Here is a 27,097-nt window from a genome sequence, read left to right as displayed (position 1 = left end):
ACTATGAATTTACTTCAACTTTCTCTCTATACAGACCATAATCTGGAAAACATCTTTCGGAAGAGATAAGAGAATTTCCTTCTCCTGTACGATCAATATTACTTCTACCATGATCACAGAAAGCCACCCATGAGGGTGCAAGTAAAAGCAAATGGGAAGGATGATGTTGAAAAAATAAAAAGACACATTCATCTGTAAAATAGAAGAGTTAATGGAGGGTTTCATGATATAAATACATTAAGGACCATGCTCCTTTTGGAGTATACTTGAATATTTGGACTATCTGTTCAGTCATTCTCAAATCTCTAATACCAGAACTAAAGTGAAGACTGCCAGCACATCACAAAAATTTGCTCCAGGTGATAAAGGACAATTGTCTTATATAGTATGTTCTCCCTAGGTAAACATGGCAGAGCTCCACATCCTGTAGTCAGCCTTTCTAAATCAGTCTAGTCCTTTCCTGCCTTAAATAAGGGAGAATAAGTAGACATTTCTTTCCTCTAGCCTTGTTGCCTCTCCACACCTTCTCAATTAAGGCACGAATATTTAATTTTATTTTATCCAATTAATTTACAAAATGCTCCAACTACTCCTTATCAAAGATATAAAACCAGACAACAGTGAAAAGAATACTTTACTCAACCTCACTCATTCAAACGTGTATTACAGTCAACCGCTGCAAATACTTCAAAATAAAAGCATACAGCTGAGAGAATAAACCCTCCCAAAGACAAACATAACACTGACTCATAGCTATCAATTAAGCAGAAATGTTATTGGAAGGAGTTGGGACTTTAAAAGCATGTAACCAGCATTACTGAACTTTCATCTCAAAAGCTCTGCAGCTGGGAAGCTTAATTGTATTTCCAGCAAGCCTAATTGTGTTTCCTGACTCCAGGGGACAGGAATTCCCCAGATACTGGTGACTGACAGGTGCGGTTCTGCTTCCAACCTGCAAGTAAGCAAAAATACCCACTGCTATGTGAAACTTAGCATGAAAAGCAACCACTGTCTCCACTGGTATAATTAGCAGCTGGAAGTGCTCAGTATCTCATATTAACATTCAGCACTACCCACAACTGGGTCATTTCTAGAAGTCATTTCAGAAGTACAAACTACTCTCAGTACTTGCATTCAGTAGCAAACATTAAGATGCAGGGCTTAAACCACAGAGGTAGCCTTTGTGAAGTTCCAAACGTCTTTCTGTACCAAAGAAACTCAGTGGAGGTAAAACGTATCCACCAGTACCTCTAGGGTTACTGGCATTAACTGGTTTAGAACTTGCTTCCTGGTTCTGAAAATGCGTATTGGTTCATTAACCTAATTTTTAATTTTCTAAGAATTTGATCCAACTTCCTGAGGGTAGTTATGCATTTGCAGTTTTATAATTGATTCAACCACGATCACTAAATCTCTCCTTTTTCTTGAATATTTATTCAACATTTTTCATTATGTTCTTTTCTTGTCTTAATATCTCTAACTGTGGTTCGAAATAAAAATATTTAAAATTTTTTATAACAAATCACCAGTCATTAAAACTACTCTTTGAGGGCCTTTTTTACTATACCAATCATTACTGATTTAAGAAGTTCAATGTATTTGATATAAATAATTAAAAATCATCAGTAAACTCAGTTTGATTGTTTCAGGAAATATTATTTTTACTACTAAATAATCTTTTGTATATTTCTGACTTCAAATTTTTCATCAGCTGCCTTCCCATTTCATCCATTAATTAAAAAATATCTCCTAGTTATTTTTGGAAACTTTTCAATCACTCACATGTACAGAGGAAGTTATGAAAGTATCTTTTGTTCATGCTTTCTTACTACCAGAGTATAGGGAAAAAAAAAAAACAAAATAAACCAGGGATTACTGTGTGAGAAAGCTACTGCTGTCCAAAAACCTTACAAGTTACCACCTCTACCTTAGTCCTACCCTTACTCACATGTCATTCGCAATATTTTGGGGGGTTATTCCACTTTGCTTAAAGTCATTCTCTGTTTTTCCACATGAAATGTCGAGAGGATGAAAGAGGTTGAAAGAAAGTGATAAGGAGAAAAAAATTGAGGAGAAGTACTGAAGGACTATATTGAACTACAGCCTCATACAAAAGGTCTAGAGAGACCTTTCTTTGGAGAAATTAGCTCTTATCCTATAATATCAGGAGAGCCTACTTACAAGTGTTGAACACAACAGAGAGCTCAACTCAGTTTTCATGTGGAAACAGAAGCTGTAGTGCCAAATCAAGCCCAAATTAACTGTGCCATAAACATATTTCCCAAGTGATGAAAACAGACACTCATAACTCTGCTGTCTTGTGTGAGTGTACCCCGAACATACTCCTTACATTTACAGTACTAGTAGGGTAGCTGCATGGCTGGCAGAAGCATGGCTTTAGGGAAGAGAGATCAGTTCCACTGAGGTCACTAACTACTTCCAACGTCCTTTGATTTTATGAATCTGACCGCTAAGCTCATTATTTTGTCTTGGAAAACTCAACCAAAACAAGAATGTTACCCTATAAGAATCTATTTTGACATATTTTTAAACTAGATAATGCAGACAGCACTGTAATATGTTGAGCTATTTTTCAAATCCACTAGTATTAACTGAAATTTAAAATGTTTAGAATTACAGAAAATACTGACAAAAAATAACGTGTGGGGGACAAAAGCCCAGATAATAGAGTGGAGAAGCCCAGAGAAAAAAAAAACAACTTTTGGGAGATAAAGCTTGCCAGAGAGAGTTGGACACAGAAATCTTTGAACTAGAAAAAGGAAAATCTTGAGTTTGAAAAAGATGGTCTATGAAAATATTTTTTGTGTTATTATAAGGAATTGTCTCAGCTAACTGGAGCCCAGAATAAAATAGACCAAGCACAGCCTGGCTGTACCATCTGGTTTTCTCCTTTAAGTTTCAGACTACGATTCTGTCTATACAGGAAGGCTGCAGAACTGCTGAGCTCCCAAACTTCCCTTCAGTTTCAAGTATCCTAACTGTACTTCCATAGGATAAAGCTTTTGTGCTTGCCCTATATTCCCAATGGGAATATTGAATCAATAACAAAAATTTAGCACAGGGTAAATAAATTACTTCAAGCATGCTATGAAAAGTGACTCAGATAAATCCCACGAAAATTCAGATTTTGGTATTTGTAATGTTCACAATGAGAATCATGAACCTGGCCAGTATTGATCGGTGTAATAACACTTCTGTATTCTTTATTTTTTATCCAAATATCAAAAGATAAATGTTCCCTGCCTGAAGAGTATGGCAAATGTATTAAAAAACTGATAACAGTTTCTATCGACCTGCAAACAAGTCAAAAGTACCAGAAGATATTCTCTTTTTCTTTTCTTATTCTTAGTCTTTGCCAAGTCATCTTCATGAATGTCACTAAGAGATTATTTCAACAAAATAGAAAGCCTATAAGAAACCTAAGAATATGTTGCATATCACAATATTTCATTGGTTAAAAAAATGCAACAGTTATTAAAAAGTGACTTCTGCAAACTTGGATTTCCCTCAAATTAACATTGATAAAAAAGGTTCTACACCGTGAATGGTTAAAAATTTATACACAATGCATGAAAAAAAGCTCTATACATAACAGCAGTTTTGGGTGCACTGAATAGTCACTTTAAAATAAAAAAATAGATGTCTCTATAATGTACATCTGTATTTGAAACAATTAATAATTACTTACATTAATTTTTTTCATATTTTCAGCATAGTTTCATCAGAATACCTAAGCAAAAACAGCCATTCTTTGCAAGCCTAGTCCCTGACAGATACAAAACCAACCAACCAACCAAAAACAAACAAACAAAAAACCAAAGAGGTATCTGTAATGGACTGAAAATTGCATGGGAAAGTAGAAGCATTTTGAAGGAGTGCATGGATACTCACACCCTTCAAACTGGAGTTTGAAAGTGCTCACTTAGCACCAGAGGTGGGATAGGAACTATTTCTAACAGCCACATGTTATTACAAGAGTAAATGATCATTTGCAGCCTAAAATGATCACAAACACTAGGGAAAGCAAGGTTTAACTTTCATTCGACAAGTCAAAACCATGTTATGCCACTTTTTGGAATAATTGGAATAATTTCTGATAATAAAACTTTTGGAACTAGTGATACTGCAAGTAAAATAAGGTTCACATCACTTTTGCTCACAAAATATAATATGCCCTGTCATTTTAAGGAGAAAGACTTTACATCATCATGAATAACGCAGAGCTAGCAAAGTGCAGCTGCTGTGATTCGATCCTCTCTGGAAGTTTTGACCTTCCTAAGACAAGATTTGATAAACTTCATATAAATTGAACTTACTGCATGATCTTTATCATCAGTTCTTCACAGAATGAAATGCATAATTCTTCAGAAAATAAAAATTATCACATTCATTATGGTTACAGGTAATGGCAAAATGAATGTATAGCCTCTATATTTTGCAAGAACCCCTCTTGTCACTGTCCTGAAGGCAGGTTCCATTGGAAACTCAGGTCATCGATTCAGCTCTGTGCTAAACACGCTTTCCTGTTTTCATAAGAGTATCACTTCTGTCTTGTTTAAGTTAAGCTTAAGCCAGCATTTTCTAAATCTATTTGCTTATCTCATCCAGACAACCTGTCATCCCTCTAGGGGTACTGTCTATTTCTTTTGGAAAGCAGTTCAAACCAGGATGCTGTCAGCATATTAGTAGCGCCACAGCCTGTGACATTCACAAATTCTGAGAAATTGCAAAAATTAGAGAGAAAATACTCTCCCACAAAGCTTTTAGGAGCTGCTGTACATTACAACATATTGCTGTCTGTATTTTCTATACAGCGTTGAGTTCATTTACACCTATATGTAAATACATATGGAAACATTCCATCCTTCAGTCATATCATGTTTTTACTTCTTATTATGTTGCATCGAACATCTAGAGATTGTTCAGATACAGCTCCAGTTCAGCCCTACCATATAAATAAGTGGAACTATTTCTCTTTATTACTATTTTATCCAATTTCTTATTTGAGTAAAATACGCAAACATAGATTATCTCAGTTAGGGGAACTTTTTTCCACTTTCTGCTTGCCCATAATGCTAACTGCTGGCCAGCTAAGTATTTTTGGTTGTATTCTTCCTTCTATATGAAAGTCTGATTTTTAACCCCAAATTCTCAAGAAATTCTTCATTGTATCATACCACTTTGTTATTGTTTCAAAGTTCACCTTTTCCTTTCACAAAGACACAATGTTTCTCACATTGTCCCTGACATTTTTTTCAATTCCTTATTAATAAGCTTTCTTCATTTTCCAAAAATGAGAAATCTACTATCTTTGAACTATCATATTCTGTGGGTTCATCTGTCAAATTACAACTCTATGTATGTTTTATGATTAAAACAGACCTGTTGGATTCCAATTTAAATATGAAAGTATATTTCTTATGATCATTATATTTACCTGCTCCCAAAATGTTTATCTTTGCCTTCTGATAGAACCAAGCTCTGCCATATTCATAGAATCAATAAGGTTGGAAATTACCTCCAAGATCATTGAGTCCAACCTTTGACCAAACACCACCATGTCAACTGAATCACAGCACCATGTGCCATGTCCAGTCATTTCTTGAACACTTCCAGGGATGGTGAGTCCATCACTTCCCTGGGCAACTCATTCCAATGCTTAATCACCCTTCCAGTGAAGAAATTACTACTGTGTTAACATCACTAACATTGTGAACAATTCAACCAACATAAATAAGGTTTTCTTGTAATAAATATTTTGAGGAAAATGTCTGAAAAAGGTCCAGGGCCAGCCACCATACAACCACAATATCATATTGCAAATGGTAACAGTAAGAGTCCTGATAAGTCATCAGAATGAAACAACAGATGTTGTTTTGGTAAATTGGAGACAAAAACAGTTTTACTGTTAAGAGGTATTTTTGGATCTACATTTTACTTCAAAATAGTTACAATCTCCTTGCATTTTTTTATACCGCAAATTATAATTTCATTTTTAGCTCATTTACTCTCTGATTTCTTTCTATCTTGCTGCCCAAGAAAATAAACACTCTAGAGTGTTAATCTTCTCAATACTCCAATTTCACAAGTCTATTGGCTGCAGAGACTTATTTTTCTTTTTCAGAAAAGTATATCTTCAAGTGGAGTGTGCTATTTTCAACAGGTTCTGTTAAAAAACATTCCAAACAGGAGTTGCACAGACTGCAAATAAATCCACTGACTATATATAGTGTAAACTGTATTAAATAATTGTTGATGTGGGCTTGCTATCACATGTGGGGTAGATAATTTGAAGACATTTAAAACTACCTAGTGGTTGGCAGACGTATTCTTTATGTAGTAAATTTAGAATACAAAAACCATAAACCATTGATTTATGTTAACTATTTGAGAAATGACAATCTATTTTAACAAGAATTCATTAGAGATTGGAGCAATTTATTTCAAAGATTGCTTTAATTCAGACACTGACTAAAGTATTCAGTAACATTTCCTTATCAGACAAGTCTAATTTCATGAAGAAAATAACATATCTAACCAAAGAAAGTCTACTTATCAAATGCTGAATTTGGGGACTAGTAAGACTGAATTTGCATCATAAATTTAAAAAAATGTTGTATGTATTGCATTTTGAAATTTATTCTGGTCTTTTGTGCAACTTTATGCACCAATGTCTCAAAGGAGATTTGGAATAATGACACTGTCTTCTCTGTAAATACAATCTCTATTCTTTACAGTACACACATTTAAATACTGAAAACTTTCATTATGTCTACAGTGATTTTATATCAACAGAACAGAGCATGTTAACAAAACTATGTGTGTGATCACAGAGACTATTGTGAAAACTTGGTATTACTTGACATTCCAAATAGCAAAGGAGTAAAAATGTAAAAATCAAGCATTTTTGAAAGATGATTCCTTTCATTTACAGTTGCTTATGGAATTCAATTTCTTTAAAAATCTGTCTCTTCAAGACTACAGGAAAAGGTATTCTATTGAAAATTTTACTGTTTTGCAGGTGTGGTCTACCAGTAGAAAAATTAATTTAGTTTACAAAAAATATGCAGAAAAAGATTTTACTTGGTATCATTTTACAATAATTTTCAATCTTCATTTCCTTGTAGTGACAACATAACTTCCAGAAAAACGTGTAAATATTTATTTATTGAAAAGACATTTTCAGCAGCAAAAATCCCAATGTTGTGCTAAGCAATGCATTTTTTGATCTCTCCTAGAATTAGTCTAGTGAAAGAACAAAAACGGCGATGAAGCATTTTGTTCTATTTATTTTGAAATAGTTTAGATACAAAAAGCATTATGCTTAATGACTTTTGATATTGACATTCTACTATTCTATTGACATAAACATTCTACTGTTTATTAATAATGTGCTTATAACAAACAAAAGAAGAAAAGAGGCTCAATTTCTGCTGTCAACGTCAAAGATCAATCTCTTACAGTTCTTAACGAGTAACTAAACTTCCAGCCTGAAAATAAACAAAAATGTTCACAGGAAAAGGGAAAAAAACTACCATCTTTTCAATAGTTGGATATCTTTAAGCAGCAAACTTTAGAGACTTTCTTTCCTAAACCACAGTATAAATTCACAGAACTCTCATATCTAGTATTGTGAGGAACACTGATCACCCTCAATTCAGAAAGATCTATTAGGGTTTTTAAAAGAGATAAGGCAACAAGGATGACCAAAAGCACAGAGTACCTTTCACAGAAGCTGACTCTGCAGCTTGAAGGGATAAATGAATGAAATATAATAGACTGCACGGAATGTAATAGAAATGTGTGAACGTTATACATAGTATAGACAAAGTATATAAGGAATTACATAACACAAGACTAGCACTTCCCAATGAAAATATCAGGGAGTAGGTTTAAAGCAAACAAAGGGTGACAATTCCTCGATATAGCAGATAATTAAATTGTAGAATTCATTTTCACCAAGTTCTGAAGCCAAAAATATAAATAGGTTTAAAATGGGGCTGAAAATAGTGATGGCAATTAGATTCCTAGTGGTCATGAAATAAATGCAGCAATATGCATGCAGACATTGCCTCAGGAAGCCACTAAAATACCTGTATCAGAATTAGTCTGTGCATAACCCTCTCCTTATGTGTGTTCTCAGATATTCATTGCTGGGCACTGCCAATACACAATATTACACTAGCTGAATCTTTAGTGCCTCCTAGCATGTGAATCCCCTTCTTTTGATTGGAGCCTAATACCATTACATAATGTTCCAAAATTCATGCAAAAAAAAAAAAAATATAAACTCTAAGTCAAACCCTTAGACACAAGACCACCAAATCCTAATGAAGAACAGTGAGATCCTTCCCTTTATTCAGCACTGATGAGGTCAAACCTAGAATTCTGTGTCCACTTCTGGGCTCCCCAGTTTGAGAGAGACGTGGACATACTGGAGACAGTCCAGCAAAAGGCCAAAAAGATGGTGAAGAGACTGAAGTATCTCTCACATGAGGACAGACAGAGAGCTTGAACTGTTTAGCCTACAGAAGAAAAAGTTCAGGGAGGGGATCATATTAGTAAATACAAATACCTGGAGCAAGGGTGCAAAGAGAATGGAATCAGGCTCTTTTCAGCAGTGTCCAGTGACAGGATCAGAGGCAAATAGGCACAAACTGAAGCACAGGAGATTCCCTCTTAACAGAAGGAAACACTTTTCACTCTAGCACTAGTACATGTATCTCTTGCCCACAGAGGTTCTAGAGTCCCCATCCCTGGAGATATTCAAAATGCATCTAAACAACTGGCCCTAGGTGACCCAGCCTGAGAAGGTGGGTTGGACAGGATGACCTCCAGAGGTCTCTTCCAACCTCAATTATCCTGTGATTTTATGGTATAGAATTCATATCCAAAAGTGTCAGACTAACCCTACCTCTGCCCATAATGATACTTGGTCAATGGTTTTTCCAAAATACTTTCTCCAGAGCAAAACTGAAATTTTAACATGATACCTTATGTTTTCAGACACTACTGATTCCTTTTCTGCCACCTCCCACCACATTCTGTCCTCCCTAGAATCATGGTAGACAAGTATTTTCATCAGCAAAAGTGGACAGTCAGACACATCTTGAAATCCATTACAGACTCAGATACTGACAGTGATTTCAAGTGGAAAATGCCCCGATATGTATGGATAGTGATAAAAATTTCTTCAGACATCTGTTCTCCTACCCAATGTCCCACAATGTTCCCAGGTACAACAGTTCTCTGCAAGTCATTAAAGTCAGAAAAAGAAATAAAATTGAAAAGTTACACCATTAGTATTTCTGTTCAATTTTCTCCCTGCAAGTTTACAATAATCACAAAAATAAATCCTGATCATTAATAAATTAATGAAATTATCACAAATAAGCAGTGCTGGAAGATACTTTCAAAAGTGTCTTTCAAAAGTGTCTTTCTAAGATACGTTCAAAAGTCACTTAGTCCATTCTCTTGTCCTAGCATAGGACCAGATACACTTTTGTCTCTTCTAGCAGATTTGCCAAACATGCTCCTTAAGATTTTCACAGCTTCCAGACAAGTCCTAGACAAACTTTTTAAGCAAGCATTTTAAGTTTTCTTTTCATGAAAGGTTTTCCCTATCAAGCTGCATTCTCCCTAAGACAACTTCAGCCTACTCCTTTCTCCTGCACCACCAGAGGCATGGAGAAGAGATTATTTCCTTTCATGTTTCAGCAACATTCTGCGTAATTAAAGATTTGTCCATCTCCTTCATCCCCTGGGATTTTCTCTTCAGGAGGCTCAATCACCTCACGTGTTTGATTCTTTCTTAATACATATGTTTATAGACATTTAATTATTCATTCTTATTACTCTCCACTGAATTTCATCTTCTCCACATAATTTTTGAAGAATGTCGTCCAAAGAAGGGCAGGTGACATCTTAGCAAAGCTTAGCAGTGTGGCAACTTCTGCATGGTGCTTCCTGGCTACTGTCTGCACATTCCTGTATGACATTAATCTCTTTAACAATACTGCCTACAGCTCAACTTACATACTATAATGGCTCCCTGATTCTCTGCCAAAGAACATCTCCCTACACCATTTTCCTCAATCCTATGTCAACCACATAAACCACCCCTACATAACTACACCACTTTGCATTTATGCTTTTGAATGGCATCATCACATCATAACCATAGCTTGGGTTTTTAAGGATAATTTTTAATATAGTCCTGCCATTAGATGTTACTCTTCTCCCGGTCTTATGCTATATGCACGTCCATTGAGTACACAAATTAGTTAATTTGTTAATTACATAATAAAAACACCAAAAAAAGTCAGTTCCCAAAGAGATCACTGTTTAAAAAAAATTATTCCTTAATAACAGTAACCATTTATAAATAGTTTTTGTCATCTGTAACTTAACTGTTTACACTGCCTTTATAGTATTTTTGGTTTCTTGAAAGCCATATGCTTCATATGTACAAGTAGAACAAACTTTGCTGAGTTAAGGAAACTGGGAATACAAAGGAAGTACTGAGGTGTTGTGAACAAAATGTAATATTGCCAGTATCTAACAATAACCAATAAAGAAAATATTCACTATCTATATTACATACAATTTTATAAGAACTTATATGAGAATATCAGAAACAGAGCTCAGAATAATACACTGTTTTACAGAATATCAATTTTGAGTTCTATTTTTCCGTTTTAATTTTTGACAATTTCTTACTGTGTATTCAAAAAGCATATCTGTCATGGTTTGGGAGCCCCAAAAATCCAATTTCCAATTTACCACTTTCCAACTCCAGGGGAAAACCCTTTTTAACCCACGACAATATCATAGCTTTCATGAGCCACAAGTATGAAGGTCCACTTAAATACACATATTAAAAAACAAATTAAAACTGATTCTGCTTGGAAAATAATTAACAAGTTTTACACAAGCTTTAAACCAATTGTGCACAAGTTCAAAAGTAAACATTTCTTTTATCATGTGAACTTACAAGGCATTCACCTTTAGAAGAAAGGAAAAACAGCAACTTAACTGTTTAAAGCTTAAATAATATCAGAAGTAACATTTTAAGAATTTGAAAATTTAGAATAATAAATATTTTTTGGGTTGTCTTTATGAAAGGAATATTTTCAGCTCAGTGCTTTAAAGTTCTACTCTAAGACTGAATATCCTAGCTTTGCCAGTTTCTGTTAAATCTTAAAATTTTCAAATAGCAAAAAAAGTAATGACTTAACAATACAAAAGGTCTGTGGATGAAATACTGGCCTCTTAACTGACCCAAGATTTCACCTTATATCTGCTAAAGTTCTGAAACTTTACAGATATTTTAAAAGCATGAAAAAAATGAAAGGACATTTTCCTGGTCCTTGGAAATTTCTTCATACATATTATGTATATTCATATAGCATTCTATGCATAAACAATATCACAAATACCATGCATGTGCATAGACATGCTATACATAATACTATGTCTTATCATTCCAGCTCTTCATGCACAGCAAACACATCACTTCACTGGGAGTTTCATATATGGAACATTTGCAGAAAAAAAGACAAACAAAGCAGCAGTAACTCCTTCAGTTGTACTCTAATGTAATCTCTTATGTTACTGATAAGGAGAGTAAAACCTGATTTTCGGTTTTCCCTTTGCAAATGAGGGTTGGAAAGCAAATGGTGTTCACCTTATAAAATACCCTCAGCTGAGTGTTCTAAATGGCACTTACTTCAAACATACTCTCCAGTATGTTCTAATGCTATACAGACATTACTTAGTCTACAGAGAGCAGCTTACTTACGTCTGGGGCTCCTTTTCATTTTGCTGTTTTTGCTGTGGTTGGAGAACGTTATTTACCAGCTCAGTGATCCCACTAAAGGGAAACCACCTGTTTAAACAAGCAAATAATGTGACTGAATAACCAACAAAACCACACTAGTTTAAATGTTTTCTTATCCAACATTATTAGAAATACACAGGCGGAAAAGCTAGAGCCAATGGGAATGTTAGCTGCAGAACTAAGTCAGCCACTAAGGATGTAAGGGAAGTAAAGTTTTACAATTCACCAGTTCACAAGCAGGCAGCAAGAACCTACATCCAGCTAACATGTGGATGGAGTAAGAAGCTGCAGGCAGCTCTCTTACAAGCCAGTCAGGAAGCAGATGACAAACTACCTGCAGCCTATCAGGTATCAGTGAAAGCTAATACCATCAAAGGTGCAGAGAGCAGAACATGGCAAAGGTAGAAAAGTCAAGCCTATTGCATCTTTCAGATATTTTACTTACTGTGTCGACTGTGGTTTTTGCTCTTCTTTGACCCTAAAAAGATAAGTTTGCACAACTCAGTGCAACATGTTGTAAAACAACGACCCTAAAGTTCTAAAATCTGTATTAAATGGGCTGGAGAAAGTTCCCACTTTGAGTTAAAAGGATTTTCTTTAATATTTGTTTATGTTTACATTAAATTGTACTCTGGACTTGTTTCCATTTAGGATCAAAAATTGGGAATGCCAAGTATAGGAAACTTATAGTTGCAAAATTAAATTGGTAATGTTCTATAACTGACTTTCAATTCTTTGCACATAATATCATGTTAAAACATTTCCAGGAATACATTCAGCTATAAATGCAAAGGAAGGTGCTTTGATTATGTAAACTACAATCTATTTTTTTATTTTTATTTACAACTGAACTGCCTATCATAGTTCAAGGTGAATTTGTAACACATAACATGCCATTTAAAACAAAATATCCTAAACTAATAGATTAAAGGAAAATCTGCACTACATTTATTAAACTACAGTGATATCAAGACCTGCAGACAATGTAACTCTAAAAACTAAGGAAGGAAAGCTAGGGAATTTTACTCTTGAGTGAACTTTACTAGGACTTGCTTAAAGAAATATGTAGATAATACATACAGTAGGCCTGTTTAGTCTTGATTAATATCTGCCCACTGCATTTAGGAAAACATTCCATCTGAAATACATACTTTAACTTGAGTGATCAAGGTGATGTTCTAAACCAAACGCAAGAATAGAGACATATACTCACAGAAATATTTATATCCTCTAATTGCAGGTATTGGTCTTAAATATTAAGTTAGGATCTACTTTCCCTGTGTGTTAAAAAAAACCAAAAATGTTCCTAAATAGATATTCTGAATGTCTCTAAAGAGAATACTCTCACCTAATTTAACAGGAAGTGCAGGCTTGTAATTTAGGTGGATTCTTAGAGTTGCACAGATAATATAAAGCTCATCAAAATAGCTCCACATCTCCTTCACTATATGATACCACAGGGAATATCTCTATAAACAGGATTCAGTGACTAAACAAGAACTAAATAAATGGATGATAAGAAATACTAAAATCTTTCCCAAACTTTTCCTATACGAAAGGAAAACTGAACATTCAACACACAGTAAAATGTCTTCAAGCATGGTTTTGCCTCTTCGGCATGTTAGAAATTTTATACACAGAAATGTTCCAGTACCAAAACAAAGCAAACAAATAAGTAAACAAACAATCTCACAAAAACAAGCAGGTTTATTCCAGAGAAATAAAAAAAATGTGAAAATAAAAATTTCTCATGCAGTTGCAATTCCACTCTACCATGCATCTTAATCATAATATTGTCTTTAACCAAGAGAATCCACACTAGTTTTCCAACATAGAAATTCAAAGCTGGAGGAGTGGGCAGGGCAGGGAATCAAAGCATTTTCATACTTTTTCACTATGTAAGCAAGGACTTTCAATTTAGATCCCCCAAAATTATAGCCTTAAAGCTCTGTATGGTCAGTTGTGACAAGGAAACACTCACAGACAATAATTCAAAGCTCCTAAGTCACATACATAGAACTAAACACCGTAAATTTGATCTTTCTGACAACTGGACAAAGAAGACTGAATATACCAATAATCCTTATATTCCTCTCCGTACATGACTTCCAAACAAACTAACTGCACACTTTTAAGTTATTTCTTCATTGTGAATTTTTCTGTTCAAGTAAATAAAGGAAATCTGAGCCCTTCACATGATCAGATTACAACCAACATCTTTCCTTTGGGTACTGATCGTGGTTAATATTTTTTCACATGTAGAACTGAGATCAGAATAGCGTAAAATCAAAATTGTAATACTGCACACTAATTCTAAGTGTGTAGTTTGAGATTTTGGTATTTTTTTTCAACAGGATCTAGAATCTTTACATAATAGTATATATCTGATGACTACAAATGCAGCTGCAAACCCTCGGTATTTTTGAAAATCTTACTATCAGTTTTTAGTTTTGCACCATTAAATAAAATACATTGTCCATAAGCAGACACTTTGAAAACCTGCATTTAAAATTATTTTCTCAGCATTTTATAGGAACATGGTGTTTTAAGCCAGGATATAATTTGACCCTACAATTCAAAATATCTCTCTTATAAATTAATCTTTTCTCCTCCCACAGTTCTCTGTCTCATTCACTATACACTTTCCAACACTGCAGTTATGTGAGGACAAGAGCTTCCATTATTATATAACAGTGACGCATTCCTTGAGCACTCTCCATACATCCTTCAGTCCCTGGATTAGGCAATGATCTTCCTTGACTTTATAACAAGCATGGAAGGCAAATTACAGTTTGAAAAGAAATTACAAAAAAATCTATTTAATAGATTCTACCATATGAAATTAAACAAATATTGACCTTGTGGATCAACAAGCCGGAACCTTTCAGGTGTACAGCTCAGGTATTTATCTTTCAAGGTCAGAGAATGGAGAGAGGTTCTGAATCTAAATTAGAAAACCACAGACTAATTTCTTCTGCTTTCTTTCCAAAATACTCTTCATTCAGATAAAATCAGAAGTTGTAGTAACTGATAGAAATAATGATTTATTAGATAAAACACACAGAATGTATTTTTAACACTGCTGTGGTTTAAATATTTTTTCCAGACAGAAAAGGACTGAAGAGACTCCAGATACTTGAACCCTGTCTACATATACACATACAGCTTATTTCCTTTGGTTACAAGAACTTCTTTGTGTTTCACTGGATTGTGTAGTCCCATATTTATGCAATGATTTCTCCCCTTCTTTCAAAGATCAGAAACTAATAATTGCCAGGTAGGAAAAATCCCAAACCTCCATTTTCTCAACAGACCAACTGAAAGACCCCAAGTAGCATGACTACACTCTGCTTCTTCCAGACTACCTGTCTTCATTTTACCTTCTTATGTCTTTTCAACTCTATTGGCTCAAAACTCTGCCAAGAACAATGCCAGTTCTTGTCGTTCACTAAAAACAAACTCTGATCGATATCTGTTTACTAAAACCAACAAAAGGCTTCAGACAATGTGTCAGATCAACAGTGACAGACAATGCATTCTAACAGTGCAGAATATTAAACATTTTACCACTTATTCTAAAATGTTAGAGGAGTCTGAAGCTTTTGTCACAGTTTTTTTGTTTGCACGGATCATAACTGCATACACTCTTTCACTTGAAAACAAGCCAGGGGTTTTCTACTTGCCAACAGAAATTTTTACACCTTGCACTTTGTTATCAGGAATCTCTGCCCTCAAAACATACATAGCACCATTACTCCTGTGTTCCTCTGTAAGCCTGCACAGTGCCAGTGCCAGATCCCTTTGATCTTTTCCATAGCTAGAATCATTAAGTTAGATTTCAGGTCTCATGAACACTTTTTGATGTTAGATCTTCTCCACGTACTAAAAATTTCCTCAAAGATTAAGGCTATTCCCACCAGCACAGAGAATGAATAGAAGAAGAGAACAGAAAGAAGAGGGAGGAGAACAAGAAAAATGGAAGCAGGAGACAAAGTAATGAAAACATCAACATAAAAATTATTCTTATTCCATTAAACTCCTAATACTTTTCTATTTTTCAATCTACTCAAACCAATAAAAGCTTCTCTCTAAAATCTACTATGTCAAAATCATAAAACATTCTTTCCAAAAGATGTGTTCCACACAGGTAAATTATCAAGCACTCTGTTACCAGAGCTCATGTGTACTTTTACATACTTGGCTGTATAGCCACAAAAACATGGGGGCAGAATTCAGGTGCCTCAATCCATGAAAATTACCCTTAAAACACACTCTACACCTCCTAGATATCTGAAATAAAACAGGTATCTAGCTCTTCTCAAATGAAGTTTGGGGAAATCCAAATTTCGGAATCAGCCATCCTTGGCAGGCATAAACTTCTTAATATCTATATCTAATGCAACAATACTCTCAAGATTCACAATTTTGCCATCCATGGACCTACAAGGACAAGGAGATCTGATATGCAGAAATAAAAAGTTATAAGTAGATATGAACTATTCAAAAATCTTTTGGTAATTCACAACTGTCTTCTTAATGGAAAACTAGTGAAAAGATTTTAATGAATGTATGTAACTGGCTTTCTCTGCAATTTATATATTCCCATTCTCAAAGTATACAAACATCATAATCTCTAAAAGTATTTCCCATCACCAATATTTCTTAATACAGAATAACTTCCTCCCCTTGAACTTACACCCTGGAAAATGGCATTGAAAATAAAATAGGACTTAAAGAAACAATGATAAAACTCTAACCTCCCTTCCCTCTCCCTTCACTGTGGCTCCCATTCTTTCTCACCAAAAAATGACATTCAGTGCATAACTATATTCAAACCCTTGTGGGGTTGCCCATTCCCTTCATCAAACTAGGGACTGAATTGAAAAAGGGATAAGATCATCAGCTCCAGCCACCTTCTAAGGTTTCCACCACCCTGTCTTAGAATTAAAGGTCCATTGATTCATTTTCCTAGATTTTTACTTTTCTTTTTCTAAATCTTTGTTACAGTATTTCAATTATGCGTCCTGCACCAAATGCCAAAAAAAAAAAAAAAAAGGATTAGTTGCAGTGACTGCAGTGACTACAGTCCCACGTTGGAAGTCAAGACGTGACACATGCACAATATATAACTTTGCCTGCACCCACTCTTGACAAAACAGTCAAGTTAACAGATATAGTCAAATACATGTACAATCAACTATTTTCTTGAAAGAGTGCAACTCTATGAGATTAATTAAGTTAAATTATATAAGTATGTTTAACTCCAAGAAAAGAGAGATAAGGTCAAACATAAATCCATGTCAATTGCACAACTGTAAAATATTTACATTTTAACTGAATTGATTCTCTGCATTGATTACCCTGTCGAGGCCATAAGAACATAGAACATGTAGCTTAGCCATTTTCGATCAAAATTAAAGTCTTTATTTTATATGACTGCTCCAAGTTTTGTATTAATTCAGAGAGTATAGGTATTTGAATTGAGAATGATCATATTTTGGACAATAAAGTAATGTCTTTCCAAAGGAATATTTTCCAGAAGATGTATGCAAGTGATTTTCCTGACTAATTTTGTTCTGTTTGTAACAAAAGTACCAGCAGTTTCCACAAAAACATCTCCAAGATCAGCAGCAGAGAGGCTATTGAACATTTGATATTAGTGAACAAGAAAGTGAAGTTGGCTACCTGGGCTAGAAACAATACCTGTTACACAGAATAAATTTAAAACCTATCTAGCTCCAAGCTGAAGACGTTAAACATCCCTGAAGTCCAAACTGAAGTTATCTTAGAGATACAAGACAAACAACAAGAAAGCACCATACACACGTCATAGATAAGCACATACATTCTCCTGTATAATAATCTAGGCTGAATGAGCTCCCTGAATGAACCTCAGATAAACATCACCCACAAACATAACAAATTTTGTAAGATTAAGACTACTCCAACATTTAGATGATAATTAGAAGTGGGATAGTTTTATCTAATGTTTCAGACAAACTCTCAGAGTGAAATTTTGACACCGATATTTCTATAAAATATATACTAAAATGTGGTTCACTGCAACCAAGAACATAGTGCTCAACAGCCCTGTACTTTCAACTCTAAAACTGAATACATTGACAGCATGTTTTGATTAATTCAAATCCAGCAAAAAAAATCAGACACTGCTTATCTTAGGATATGAACTCTTCAGGGCAAAAATGTTTCCTATCATTTGTTTCTGCAGTAAGAGATAGGGACACTGTGTTCTACAAATGAAAGCTCCCTCACTTCTCACACATTTCCTAACTTGGCCAGACTTTTTCCTTAGTGTTTGTTATGGTGTTGATAGTAAAACCACGAAAATGAGTGTCAAACTCACAAATCAGCACATGAGAAAATGACTGTAGTACAACTGTAATAATAAATAAGTACTACACTGAAAGGTGGCTATTATATTACGTACAGTTCCAATAATTAATTCATGGATCAATGCTCTGTTTTGAAGGTTATCCAAAATTGCAAGCAGGAGGCCTAGACCAGGGAGGTGATATTAAAAGTTTAATATTAAAAATATAGTGTTTGTCCAAATCTACCACATAGTTTAAAATGGGCTACTGCAGCTTTTTTCTATAATTAGCAAGAAAAAGATTATTTTGGTTATCACAGAGTAAGTGGGAATTTCTAAGCCAGAATTTGTAAGCCAGCAACTTTATAATTTGTTGCCATGTGGAATATGCCAGCTGCTTCCCACTTGTGTCTGCTGAGGGAATGAGGCATGTACAAAAATTTGGAAACACAAAAATTATATACACCATATACTATATATACTATACACAGGCTGAAAAGCCTCACATGGGACCCTGACACTTCTTCAAGGACTCCAGATAATCAGCAACTGCCTTCACTCAGGATATTTTAGCTGGTTGAGTTTTAAGCACATGCATATTTCAGTTTATGGGGGGGTACAAAATAGTTTTACTTGGATTTAATTTTTTCTCTCCAATTTAATAAGTGTTACTCTCCCAAATCCTGTAGATATGTGGACATTTCAGGCAGATGATTTATGAAGAATTAAAAAAAAAAAATCAACCTGAGATAGCAGGCATCAAATCAGAAAAAAAATACTGGACTTTCATTTTCCAAGAAGGAACAGAGGCAAAATTGTCAAATTGTCGCATAACATTTCTTACTAAATGCAATTCTGTGTAATCATGGGGGCGTTATAGCAAATCTGAGGTGAGATTTGGTTGGAAATTGTTTAAGTTACAGATACTACTACAACCCAAACTCCTAACAAAGATTAATTTTTGACAGCTAGAATTCATTTGAATGTATCTATTTTTAAACAAAACTGAAGAACATTCCAATAATTTTTTACTGTCTTATTGTTTTTAGTTTAAAGTTAGCCAGATCTTGGGTTTGCTTGTGTATTTTCCTATACTTTTAAGAACAGTTTAACAAACAGTCAACTGGAAAGAAAATTTTCCTCCAATACAATCATTAAGAAAAATAGTCTTACAGCTCATGTTATTTTTTAAAAAGTCAGGTTTCTCCACAGGAATGCTGAAATAGATCTTAAGTCTGCCACTGTAATCTTGTATCATTCATGTAAAGAGAAAAAGAAAAGGTTTTACAGTCTTGCCTACAAGGATGTGTGAAACATACCACAATAGCTGCATCACAGTGAGCCATAATTTACTTCTGGAAATGAGGATGACTGTAACAAGATGACTGTGAATTATATCATCTTATTCATAACCAAAATGCAAACATTTACCATTGTTATAGTAATAACATATGCCTAAATATATCCCAACATAACATACAGGTGTACAAGACTACTCAAACTTGAGTAGATCTATAACCTCCAAACACAATTTTACCTGAATGAATTTCAGTAACAGATAATCAAATACCATATTAGTTGTTGTCCTACAGTTGTTTTTCTCAAAAAGCATTCAAAAAAGGCAATTTTTTTCCAGGGAAAGGTTTAAATATTTTAAATGAAAATTTTAATAATAAGGATTTTTAAGGGATATTTATTTCACTATCTGGATCACAACTTTCCTTACTAAATGCAATTTATATTGATTCTGTATTTTTACTTATGCTTCACACTGTTTTGCAGATAACAAAAATTCTCAGGGAATTAATAAAACAAAGCAGAAAGCCTAATTTTAAAATTGATACAAAAGCTCAGATACTGTAATCAAGCACAGTTAAGACTTTTTCAGAACATTAGTTGAATTCTACATAATATATTTCAAATATTCTGCAAAAAGGATGGCCTGACAAGTAATAAATGTATAGATGTACAACGTAAGTAGAGTTTCATTTCAGAATAAATCACTTAAAAAAGCAGTTTTTCCTAAGGGTTTTGCATTGCTTTTGGGTTGGTTTTTTTACTTCTCCAACAGTAGATGGCATTCCAAGCATCTCCTGCAGAAAGTGCTTTCACAGATGCTTGTACTTGTCACCAGGTGCTACAGTGAAATATGTAACCCCAGGCTCATCTGCTAGCAGGTGACTTAAATAAAAATTCATTTTAACTCTGTAATTAATTTAAATGCATTGGTAATTACTTTGGATTTGATATGTTATTTTACCTGTTAAATAACAATTTTATAACATTATTATCTATCTATCTAGTATTGTCATCCACCAGGTGAAAAACATATATACTGAAGTGCTTAAAAACTACACAGCAGACAATAAGTTAGTTTTTCTCAGACATTTATTTGCATGAAATGAATTCAAATTTCTTCCAGACTGCAGCAATCCGAGAGAAGGATTACTTACAGACCATACAAAAGGAACACAAACAACAAATATCACAAATATCACAAATTTGTTCTTGTTCTCTTCAAAAGCAGCCTTACAGAGAGCCCCTTTCTGGGGCTAGACTTATGTGTCCTGCACCTCCTCACACAAGAAGCTCTGGATCATTATTGTATAATAGACGGGGGTATTGCCATACAAATACTTCCTCTGTCAGCCTGGCTTACTAAAGCACATGAAAAATACAAAAAAAGAACACAACTTCTGCTACAAAAACAAGATTAGAATCTAAGAATTAAACAGGAAATGAAAAACCAGGACAAGAAAAATAAATGAGAAATACAACAGTAATGCAGAGTCTATTGTTCCATACAAATTTTGTGACAATGCTTTCAAATAGTCAGTTTATGAAGAAATCATTGATTTTTGCTGATTTGCTGTTGCTGTTCACATAAATCTTGAGAGTTTAATATTACTAAATAAATTTTATTTAGTATTTTCTGAGGGAGTAATTTTTATATTATACTATCGTATATTATTTATTATATATTATATTATATTAGATAATATATTATTATTGTATTATACTTTTAATAAGAACTCTTTTGTGAGAATAAAACATAAAATACTGGTTTTTCCTGAGAATATACTTTGTTGAATAAATGTATAAATGGGAATACTTTTAGATCACTTTGAATTTCTATCCACATATTCTACAGAATTTATTAGTTTATATCTGAAAATCACTGGAAATTGCTGTGATATAATCTCATCTATTTGTGATGTAGTATCTCTAACTAAATGAGACAATTCAGGTAAATACAATGCTCAGTTTACATGCTACTGAAAGAAAGCACAAGTGGTTTTCTCTAAAAACAGATGTTGTCTCACGATTCATTTGATGCATAGAAGAGCAAGAACCATATATAAAATATTATTATAAACTGTCTGCATGACTAGCTATAGTAACACAGTTCACAATAGTAGAAATGTTCTTTTCCCTTGGTTTTATAAGCCTGAATCAATGTTCCCCTAAGAAATAAAATATTTCAGTGTATCGTTTTTCCAGGATGCTTTGCTATTTCTGTCTACATGTCTCTTTTTATCAGTACTCCGTTGGGGTTTGTTTGCTATTTTCACCTTTATTTTGAAGTGAACTAAAGTTAGATAATACTTGGAACTCACCAATTTTTTCTAGATTTTTTTTTCTGCATGCCCTTGCCTTGTACTCATTGCCTGAATAAGGCTCTCCTAGTTTGAGGAGTTTATTTAAGTTGATACTTTTGTGCACATTTTTATTTCTTATGTTGTACAGATGTATTTCCAAAGAGTGACCAGAGTGATTTGAGAGCTGTATCGCAGATGCCAAACAAACTGGAGTGTTGTCCTTGCTCTGGTGAGCAGGCTTTAGGCTCAGGAGACAAACATAATCCAATTCTATGAGTACAACCAGATCTGAAACTACTGACAAATTTGCATACATTCCACTCTCTACACTTAAAAACTCCAGATTTAAAGGTTTTAAAACTGGTATTCAAAAAATAGTACCTAAAGAAATAACCCATACAAAAAAAAGAAAAAAAATTAAAAAAAACCCCACAACACTTTTGCAGGACACATTGGTGAAATTAATCTTTAACACTTTTTATTTTTTTTGGTCCAGCATTAAAATTCTTTCAGATAGTTTCCATATCACAAATTGCACAATTTGTGCACAACTAAGCAGAAGCTTAAAAGCATTTCAATGATCTGCTATAAAAATTAGTTAAAATTATTTCTTTCAGTCTAAGATGTAAGGGCCTCCGATCAAAATTTCTTAGCCTCTCCAAAATATCTTGTCTTGGCTGAAAATGGCAATAGTTTTAAAAGCTAAAACTATATTAATCATTAAGCTATAATAATAATTTTGATTAATTTTCATTAACTCCTGCCACATATGATTCTCTCCAGTGGCCAGTGGCTGAATCTGAGACATTTACTGGTCGAGGGAGTTATGGTTTTACTGAGCCTAAAAATCCTGTTGTTTTGGGTCCACTGGATTTGACATTTCAGAGTACAATGCAGGCTGATGAATCAGGCTGTACTGAATTTCAAAACTGTAGCGACATCATACATTTATTTTCACTTTGGGTGTTAGTTTCCTTCAGTGTCTTTTTAGAGGTTATTCAGCAAATTGGTTTAATAACCAGTGAAAAAAAAGACTTAAATTTAACACTCCAGAATTAAGAATTATACGCAAACCTGATCTGTGTAACTCTTCTTCCCCTTTGTTCAGTGAAAGTAAAACATCTATTCTCTAAATAGGCTCCAGGAAAGAACTCTGGACTCCAAAAATGCGAGAGCAAAATCAAGCAAAAACTGTACTGCTCTTTAATAAATTCTGTGTTTATTTAAACTTCTTTTATTCAGTTTCATAAGACAGCTACTCACACATAATTATAACTATTCCTCTGAGCAAACTAACTAAGCCCTGAGATCTTACATAAATTATATCACAAACCAATAGAAGTTGTTGAAACATTTTTTTCCTCCTTCTTCTGGTTCAAAAATACATCATAGGCATTCCTGAAAGTATTACATACATTTCTGAAAAATCAAAATGCTCTCCCAGAATGACTGAAAACTTCGATTGTGTGATTATTTTTAATATAGATTTCTAAAATCAAATACAGTATCATTGAAACTGTAAGAATCTTACAGTTTTCTGTCTAACTTCACCTTTTTCTATATTTTCACTAATATTAAATTTCCTAGTCAGTCTGCAAAAAAAAATCTTTCAACAGTCAGACACAAACTCAAGTGTCTAGGCTGGTAACCTCTAAACCTTTTCACCAAATACAATGAAAATTTTAAGGGTACAATTAAACATTATACTTCAATTAAAAATATAGTAATCTCTCAACAATTAACATTTTTATGTTGATTCAATACCTAAACTTCCTGAAAGGACGCAATGTCTCTTGAATGACATTAAAAAGTAGAATCTGAAGTTTGTCCCCTTTGTTTTCTGTTTCCCGGGAGTAAACTTAGGAACCAATTAAGAACCCAGAACCCTCTCCCTGAGATGCTTTTTATCTGGAACACTCACTGCTTCTTTGTAAGAGTGATCAGTCTGGGATTCCAAAAGTTTGGGATTGGCCATAATAGGTTAAAGACACCTGTAGTGTGTGGGAAGACAGAGATAGAAAAAAAAACTTCAGGTCTCTCAGGTCTCGTATTCCTCCTTCAGCACAACTACACCTGTACTAGAGGCATAAACAGAATGCTACCTATAGAAACACTTACTTTGTGAGCATCATTCTTCATAAACCTATGTTATTCAAACTCTTCTCTGAACAGAAGTTCTAAATGTTTAATAAAGGAATTCTGCATAGCAGCTTTGGATGATCATTTAACTCCTAAGTCTTTATTGTAATGCAGACACTCATTGTTCTCATTCCTAGCTAATTACAAGCATTCATTCGTGTCTGTTTGTAATTAGGGTACATTTAAAATGAACTGAACTGCCATTCATGAAGACACTAAATATAAATGATAATTAGTAAACACAAAGTGACATCAAAACCAGCTCAAACAATAGTCCCATGATTTAAAATGTAGCACATGCTAAACATCTTTGAAAAACTCACTACTTAACACATTTTGTAGAGCTACAACACCAGTATCAATTTCTAATTGGGAGTATGAAATTAAATTTTGTAAATTCAGTATTTTCTTATACCTACACTAGTAGTATAAATGAGAGGTAAAGGCAATCTACAGAAAACAAGTTTAAAAGTGATTCTCAAGTTCATAAATGTGAATTTTTAGCCTGCTTTTTTGTAAAGAATATACTCACACCTTTCTTCTGAGGAAAGAGGTATATGCACTTTAGCTTAAAGAGAGATTGAGAGAATAAAATGTACTTCATGCATGAAAAATCTACCCAAAATCAGCACAAGGAGTAGACTTTTCAAAATTGCAGAAATTAATGATGGAAAGATGAGGTTACTATGTTTCAGTCATGGTTATCCTCATTAGTCATTGTCTATCCCAAGCACAAGTTCAATACACTCAGTTGTGTGAGAGGCAAATGTGACAACAGTGCATTAAATAGCTTAATGTCTAATGAATTAGAACTTCTATCTTGCCTGAATCTCTCAAACTGCAAGTTAAGCTCAATAATTCTTGTCCCATCATCTACTCTGGGCACGAAGACCAACACTCTCATTTTTTGGGAATCCTGAATTTCCTCCCGGTATTCTGTCCTAAAGCACATCAAATGTGTTTAGCATCTTCTCATGGCATGTTTTCTAGAGGTCTCACCTGGACTACTGTCAACTTATCCACTGCTATTTTGAGCTGCAATTTTCAAAAATAGACACTTTCCAGATGGGCATTCAGTGATGTTCATTAGAACTGAATAATTGCTTCACAGTTTTGTAGGACATTGTAATGTTTATGCAACCTGTGATGGCAAATACTCTTTCCATAATGGGCAATTAAAGTTCACGTTCAGCAGTTTAGAGCCTAGATACTGCACTTGGGATTTGCTACCCAGTCAGTAGGTGATTTCAATTTAAATGTATGATTACATGTAAGCTTAGTACTTACTGAATAATATTCTTGTTGAATATCATTCAGTAATTTTAGATCATATCTCTAACTTCTCAAAATCATTTAAAACTGTCTTGTAACGTGCTTGTAAGTGCACTCTATTCAATCATTCTGAACATTAATGAATGGGCTTGACAACTTCAGCAAAGTTTCATTTGGTGCATCTTTCTGTTTAAACAGAAAACCATCCATAGATTATAAGTAAAACTTTCTGGCTCATTACTCATGGGTACATATTACTATTCTACAGTAGTTTTCTCTGTATCACGAGCCCCAGCTTGCTTAGGAATATGTTTTTCGAGATGATATTAAAGCCTTCCTGAAGTCAAGATATGTTATCTATTGCCACTTCTCTGTCTACAGAAGCTGATATCTATTGCAGAATTAAATTAGATTTTTTTTTTGCATGATTTGTTCTTGATAAATCCACATTGACTGCTATTCATTTTTTATCTTCTAGATACCTAAAAGAATTTGGATTATTTCTTCCATTGTTTTCTTGGAATTAGAGTAGGCTGATTCACTGCTAATACTCTGGCTCCTCTTCCACTCATGCCACCCCCACTTTTTAAAAGGAGATTCTGTGTTTGCTTTTTTCTAGTGTTCTAGAAGAGTATATCCACAAAAGAGATTCCATCAAATTTTCTGAACTCTTAGAATAGCTTAGAATAAAATCCATGAGACCTAACTAATTAGTAATTTTATTATTACTTTGTGACTTACAAATACATTTAAAGTCAGAATTTTACAGACAATCTTAAAATCTCAGTTAATTAAAGACAGACTTCAGACAATAGAAACAGAAAACTACTTTCTAAAGCTCTGTCTATTCAGATCATTTGGTCTGAATACAACCATTATTACAAAGTCTAGTCTTGACCTTCTAGATCAAAATAAGGTATAGAATATCTGTGACCAATTTTGAAATTTTTCTATTCCCATTTCTGAAAAAAAAGTGCGATAGTCTTCTGTAAGACTAAATGGTCTTTCCAAAAACATTTGTGTTAACCAATAAACAAAATTTAAAACTGTTTAATACTTTTGGGCAACAGAGTCTTGGAAAGCACAATGGTTTTTTACCAACAGAGATGATCCCTACTCACCAAAAACAGAGAAGGTTCATCTGTCATAGCCCTTTGAGGCCTGTCTGTGGCACTGCTTGCCTGTATTAAACATTCCACATTCTTTCTTACTTAACTTTTTTTTTTACTTTTTTTTTTAACTTAACTATTCCCCCAAGATCTCAGTGTTCTTAGTCCCAGCTGAATTCTTCCTTGAAGAAGTGAGCCCGATGAGGAACAGAAGATGCACAGAGATATGGACATGCTTGTCACAGCTGCGGAAACAACACATCTTGAAACTGAGCCTTACTTTACAGTCTCAATTTTTTCATATAGAAAATAATACACTTCTTTTGCCCTTTAAGAGACAACAGCTGTAAGAAGGACATAAGTAGCTAAGCTGAATCCCAAAATTCATGAAAAGTGTATATAATAATTCAAAACTTTACTTAAACTTTTCTTTCCAAACAATGTACAGCAAAAGAGAGGTGAAAAAATGACCAGCACTATTAAAGAGTTCAGAAAAGATATTAAAAAAGGACATGACAATTGGAGATATGTGAGAGCTGAGTTCAGGATTTTTTAACCTTATTGGAAAAGTGTAAAAATCAATATCTTGATTTCAATCTTATCAATTTCTACTTGCACAGGACCTAGACACTTTAAAAGGTATTTTGCCTGTGAATTGGTTCATTTTCTCCTCCACTTTGGCACTCTAGCCCCTTGATCATCCAAAGTGTAGATATGTTAGTTTGTAGCCAGTCCTGTTATGACTGAAGCAAGCTGTCATCTTGATGCAGAAAAAGCAGCTGTGAAT

General features: G+C 34.0%; 1 protein-coding gene across 39 annotated transcripts in view; it reads right to left on the bottom strand.

The window, feature by feature from the left end:
• Nucleotides 1-27,097, bottom strand: part of RIMS2 (regulating synaptic membrane exocytosis 2) — a 448,206-nt gene that overhangs the window by 373,969 nt on the left and 47,140 nt on the right. For 27 of the 39 annotated variants that reach the window (XM_027657142.1, XM_027657165.1, XM_027657167.1 and 24 more), the window contains exons 2-3: nucleotides 12,306-12,338; nucleotides 11,822-11,908 (exon numbers count right to left, since the gene is read on the bottom strand). The exons of the other annotated variants lie outside the window; for them this stretch is intronic. In XM_027657142.1, the coding sequence (XP_027512943.1) occupies nucleotides 11,822-11,908; nucleotides 12,306-12,338 (120 nt within the window). The remainder of the gene's footprint in view (nucleotides 1-11,821; nucleotides 11,909-12,305; nucleotides 12,339-27,097) is intronic. 39 annotated transcript variants of the gene reach the window in all.

This window comes from Corapipo altera, unplaced genomic scaffold (genome assembly GCF_003945725.1).
Source record: "Corapipo altera isolate COAL_440 unplaced genomic scaffold, ASM394572v1 52b, whole genome shotgun sequence".
In the NCBI taxonomy this organism is placed as follows: Eukaryota; Metazoa; Chordata; class Aves; order Passeriformes; family Pipridae; genus Corapipo; species Corapipo altera.
The sequence above is the reverse complement of the archived record's forward strand: the minus strand, read 5'-3'. Positions and strand labels throughout refer to the sequence as shown.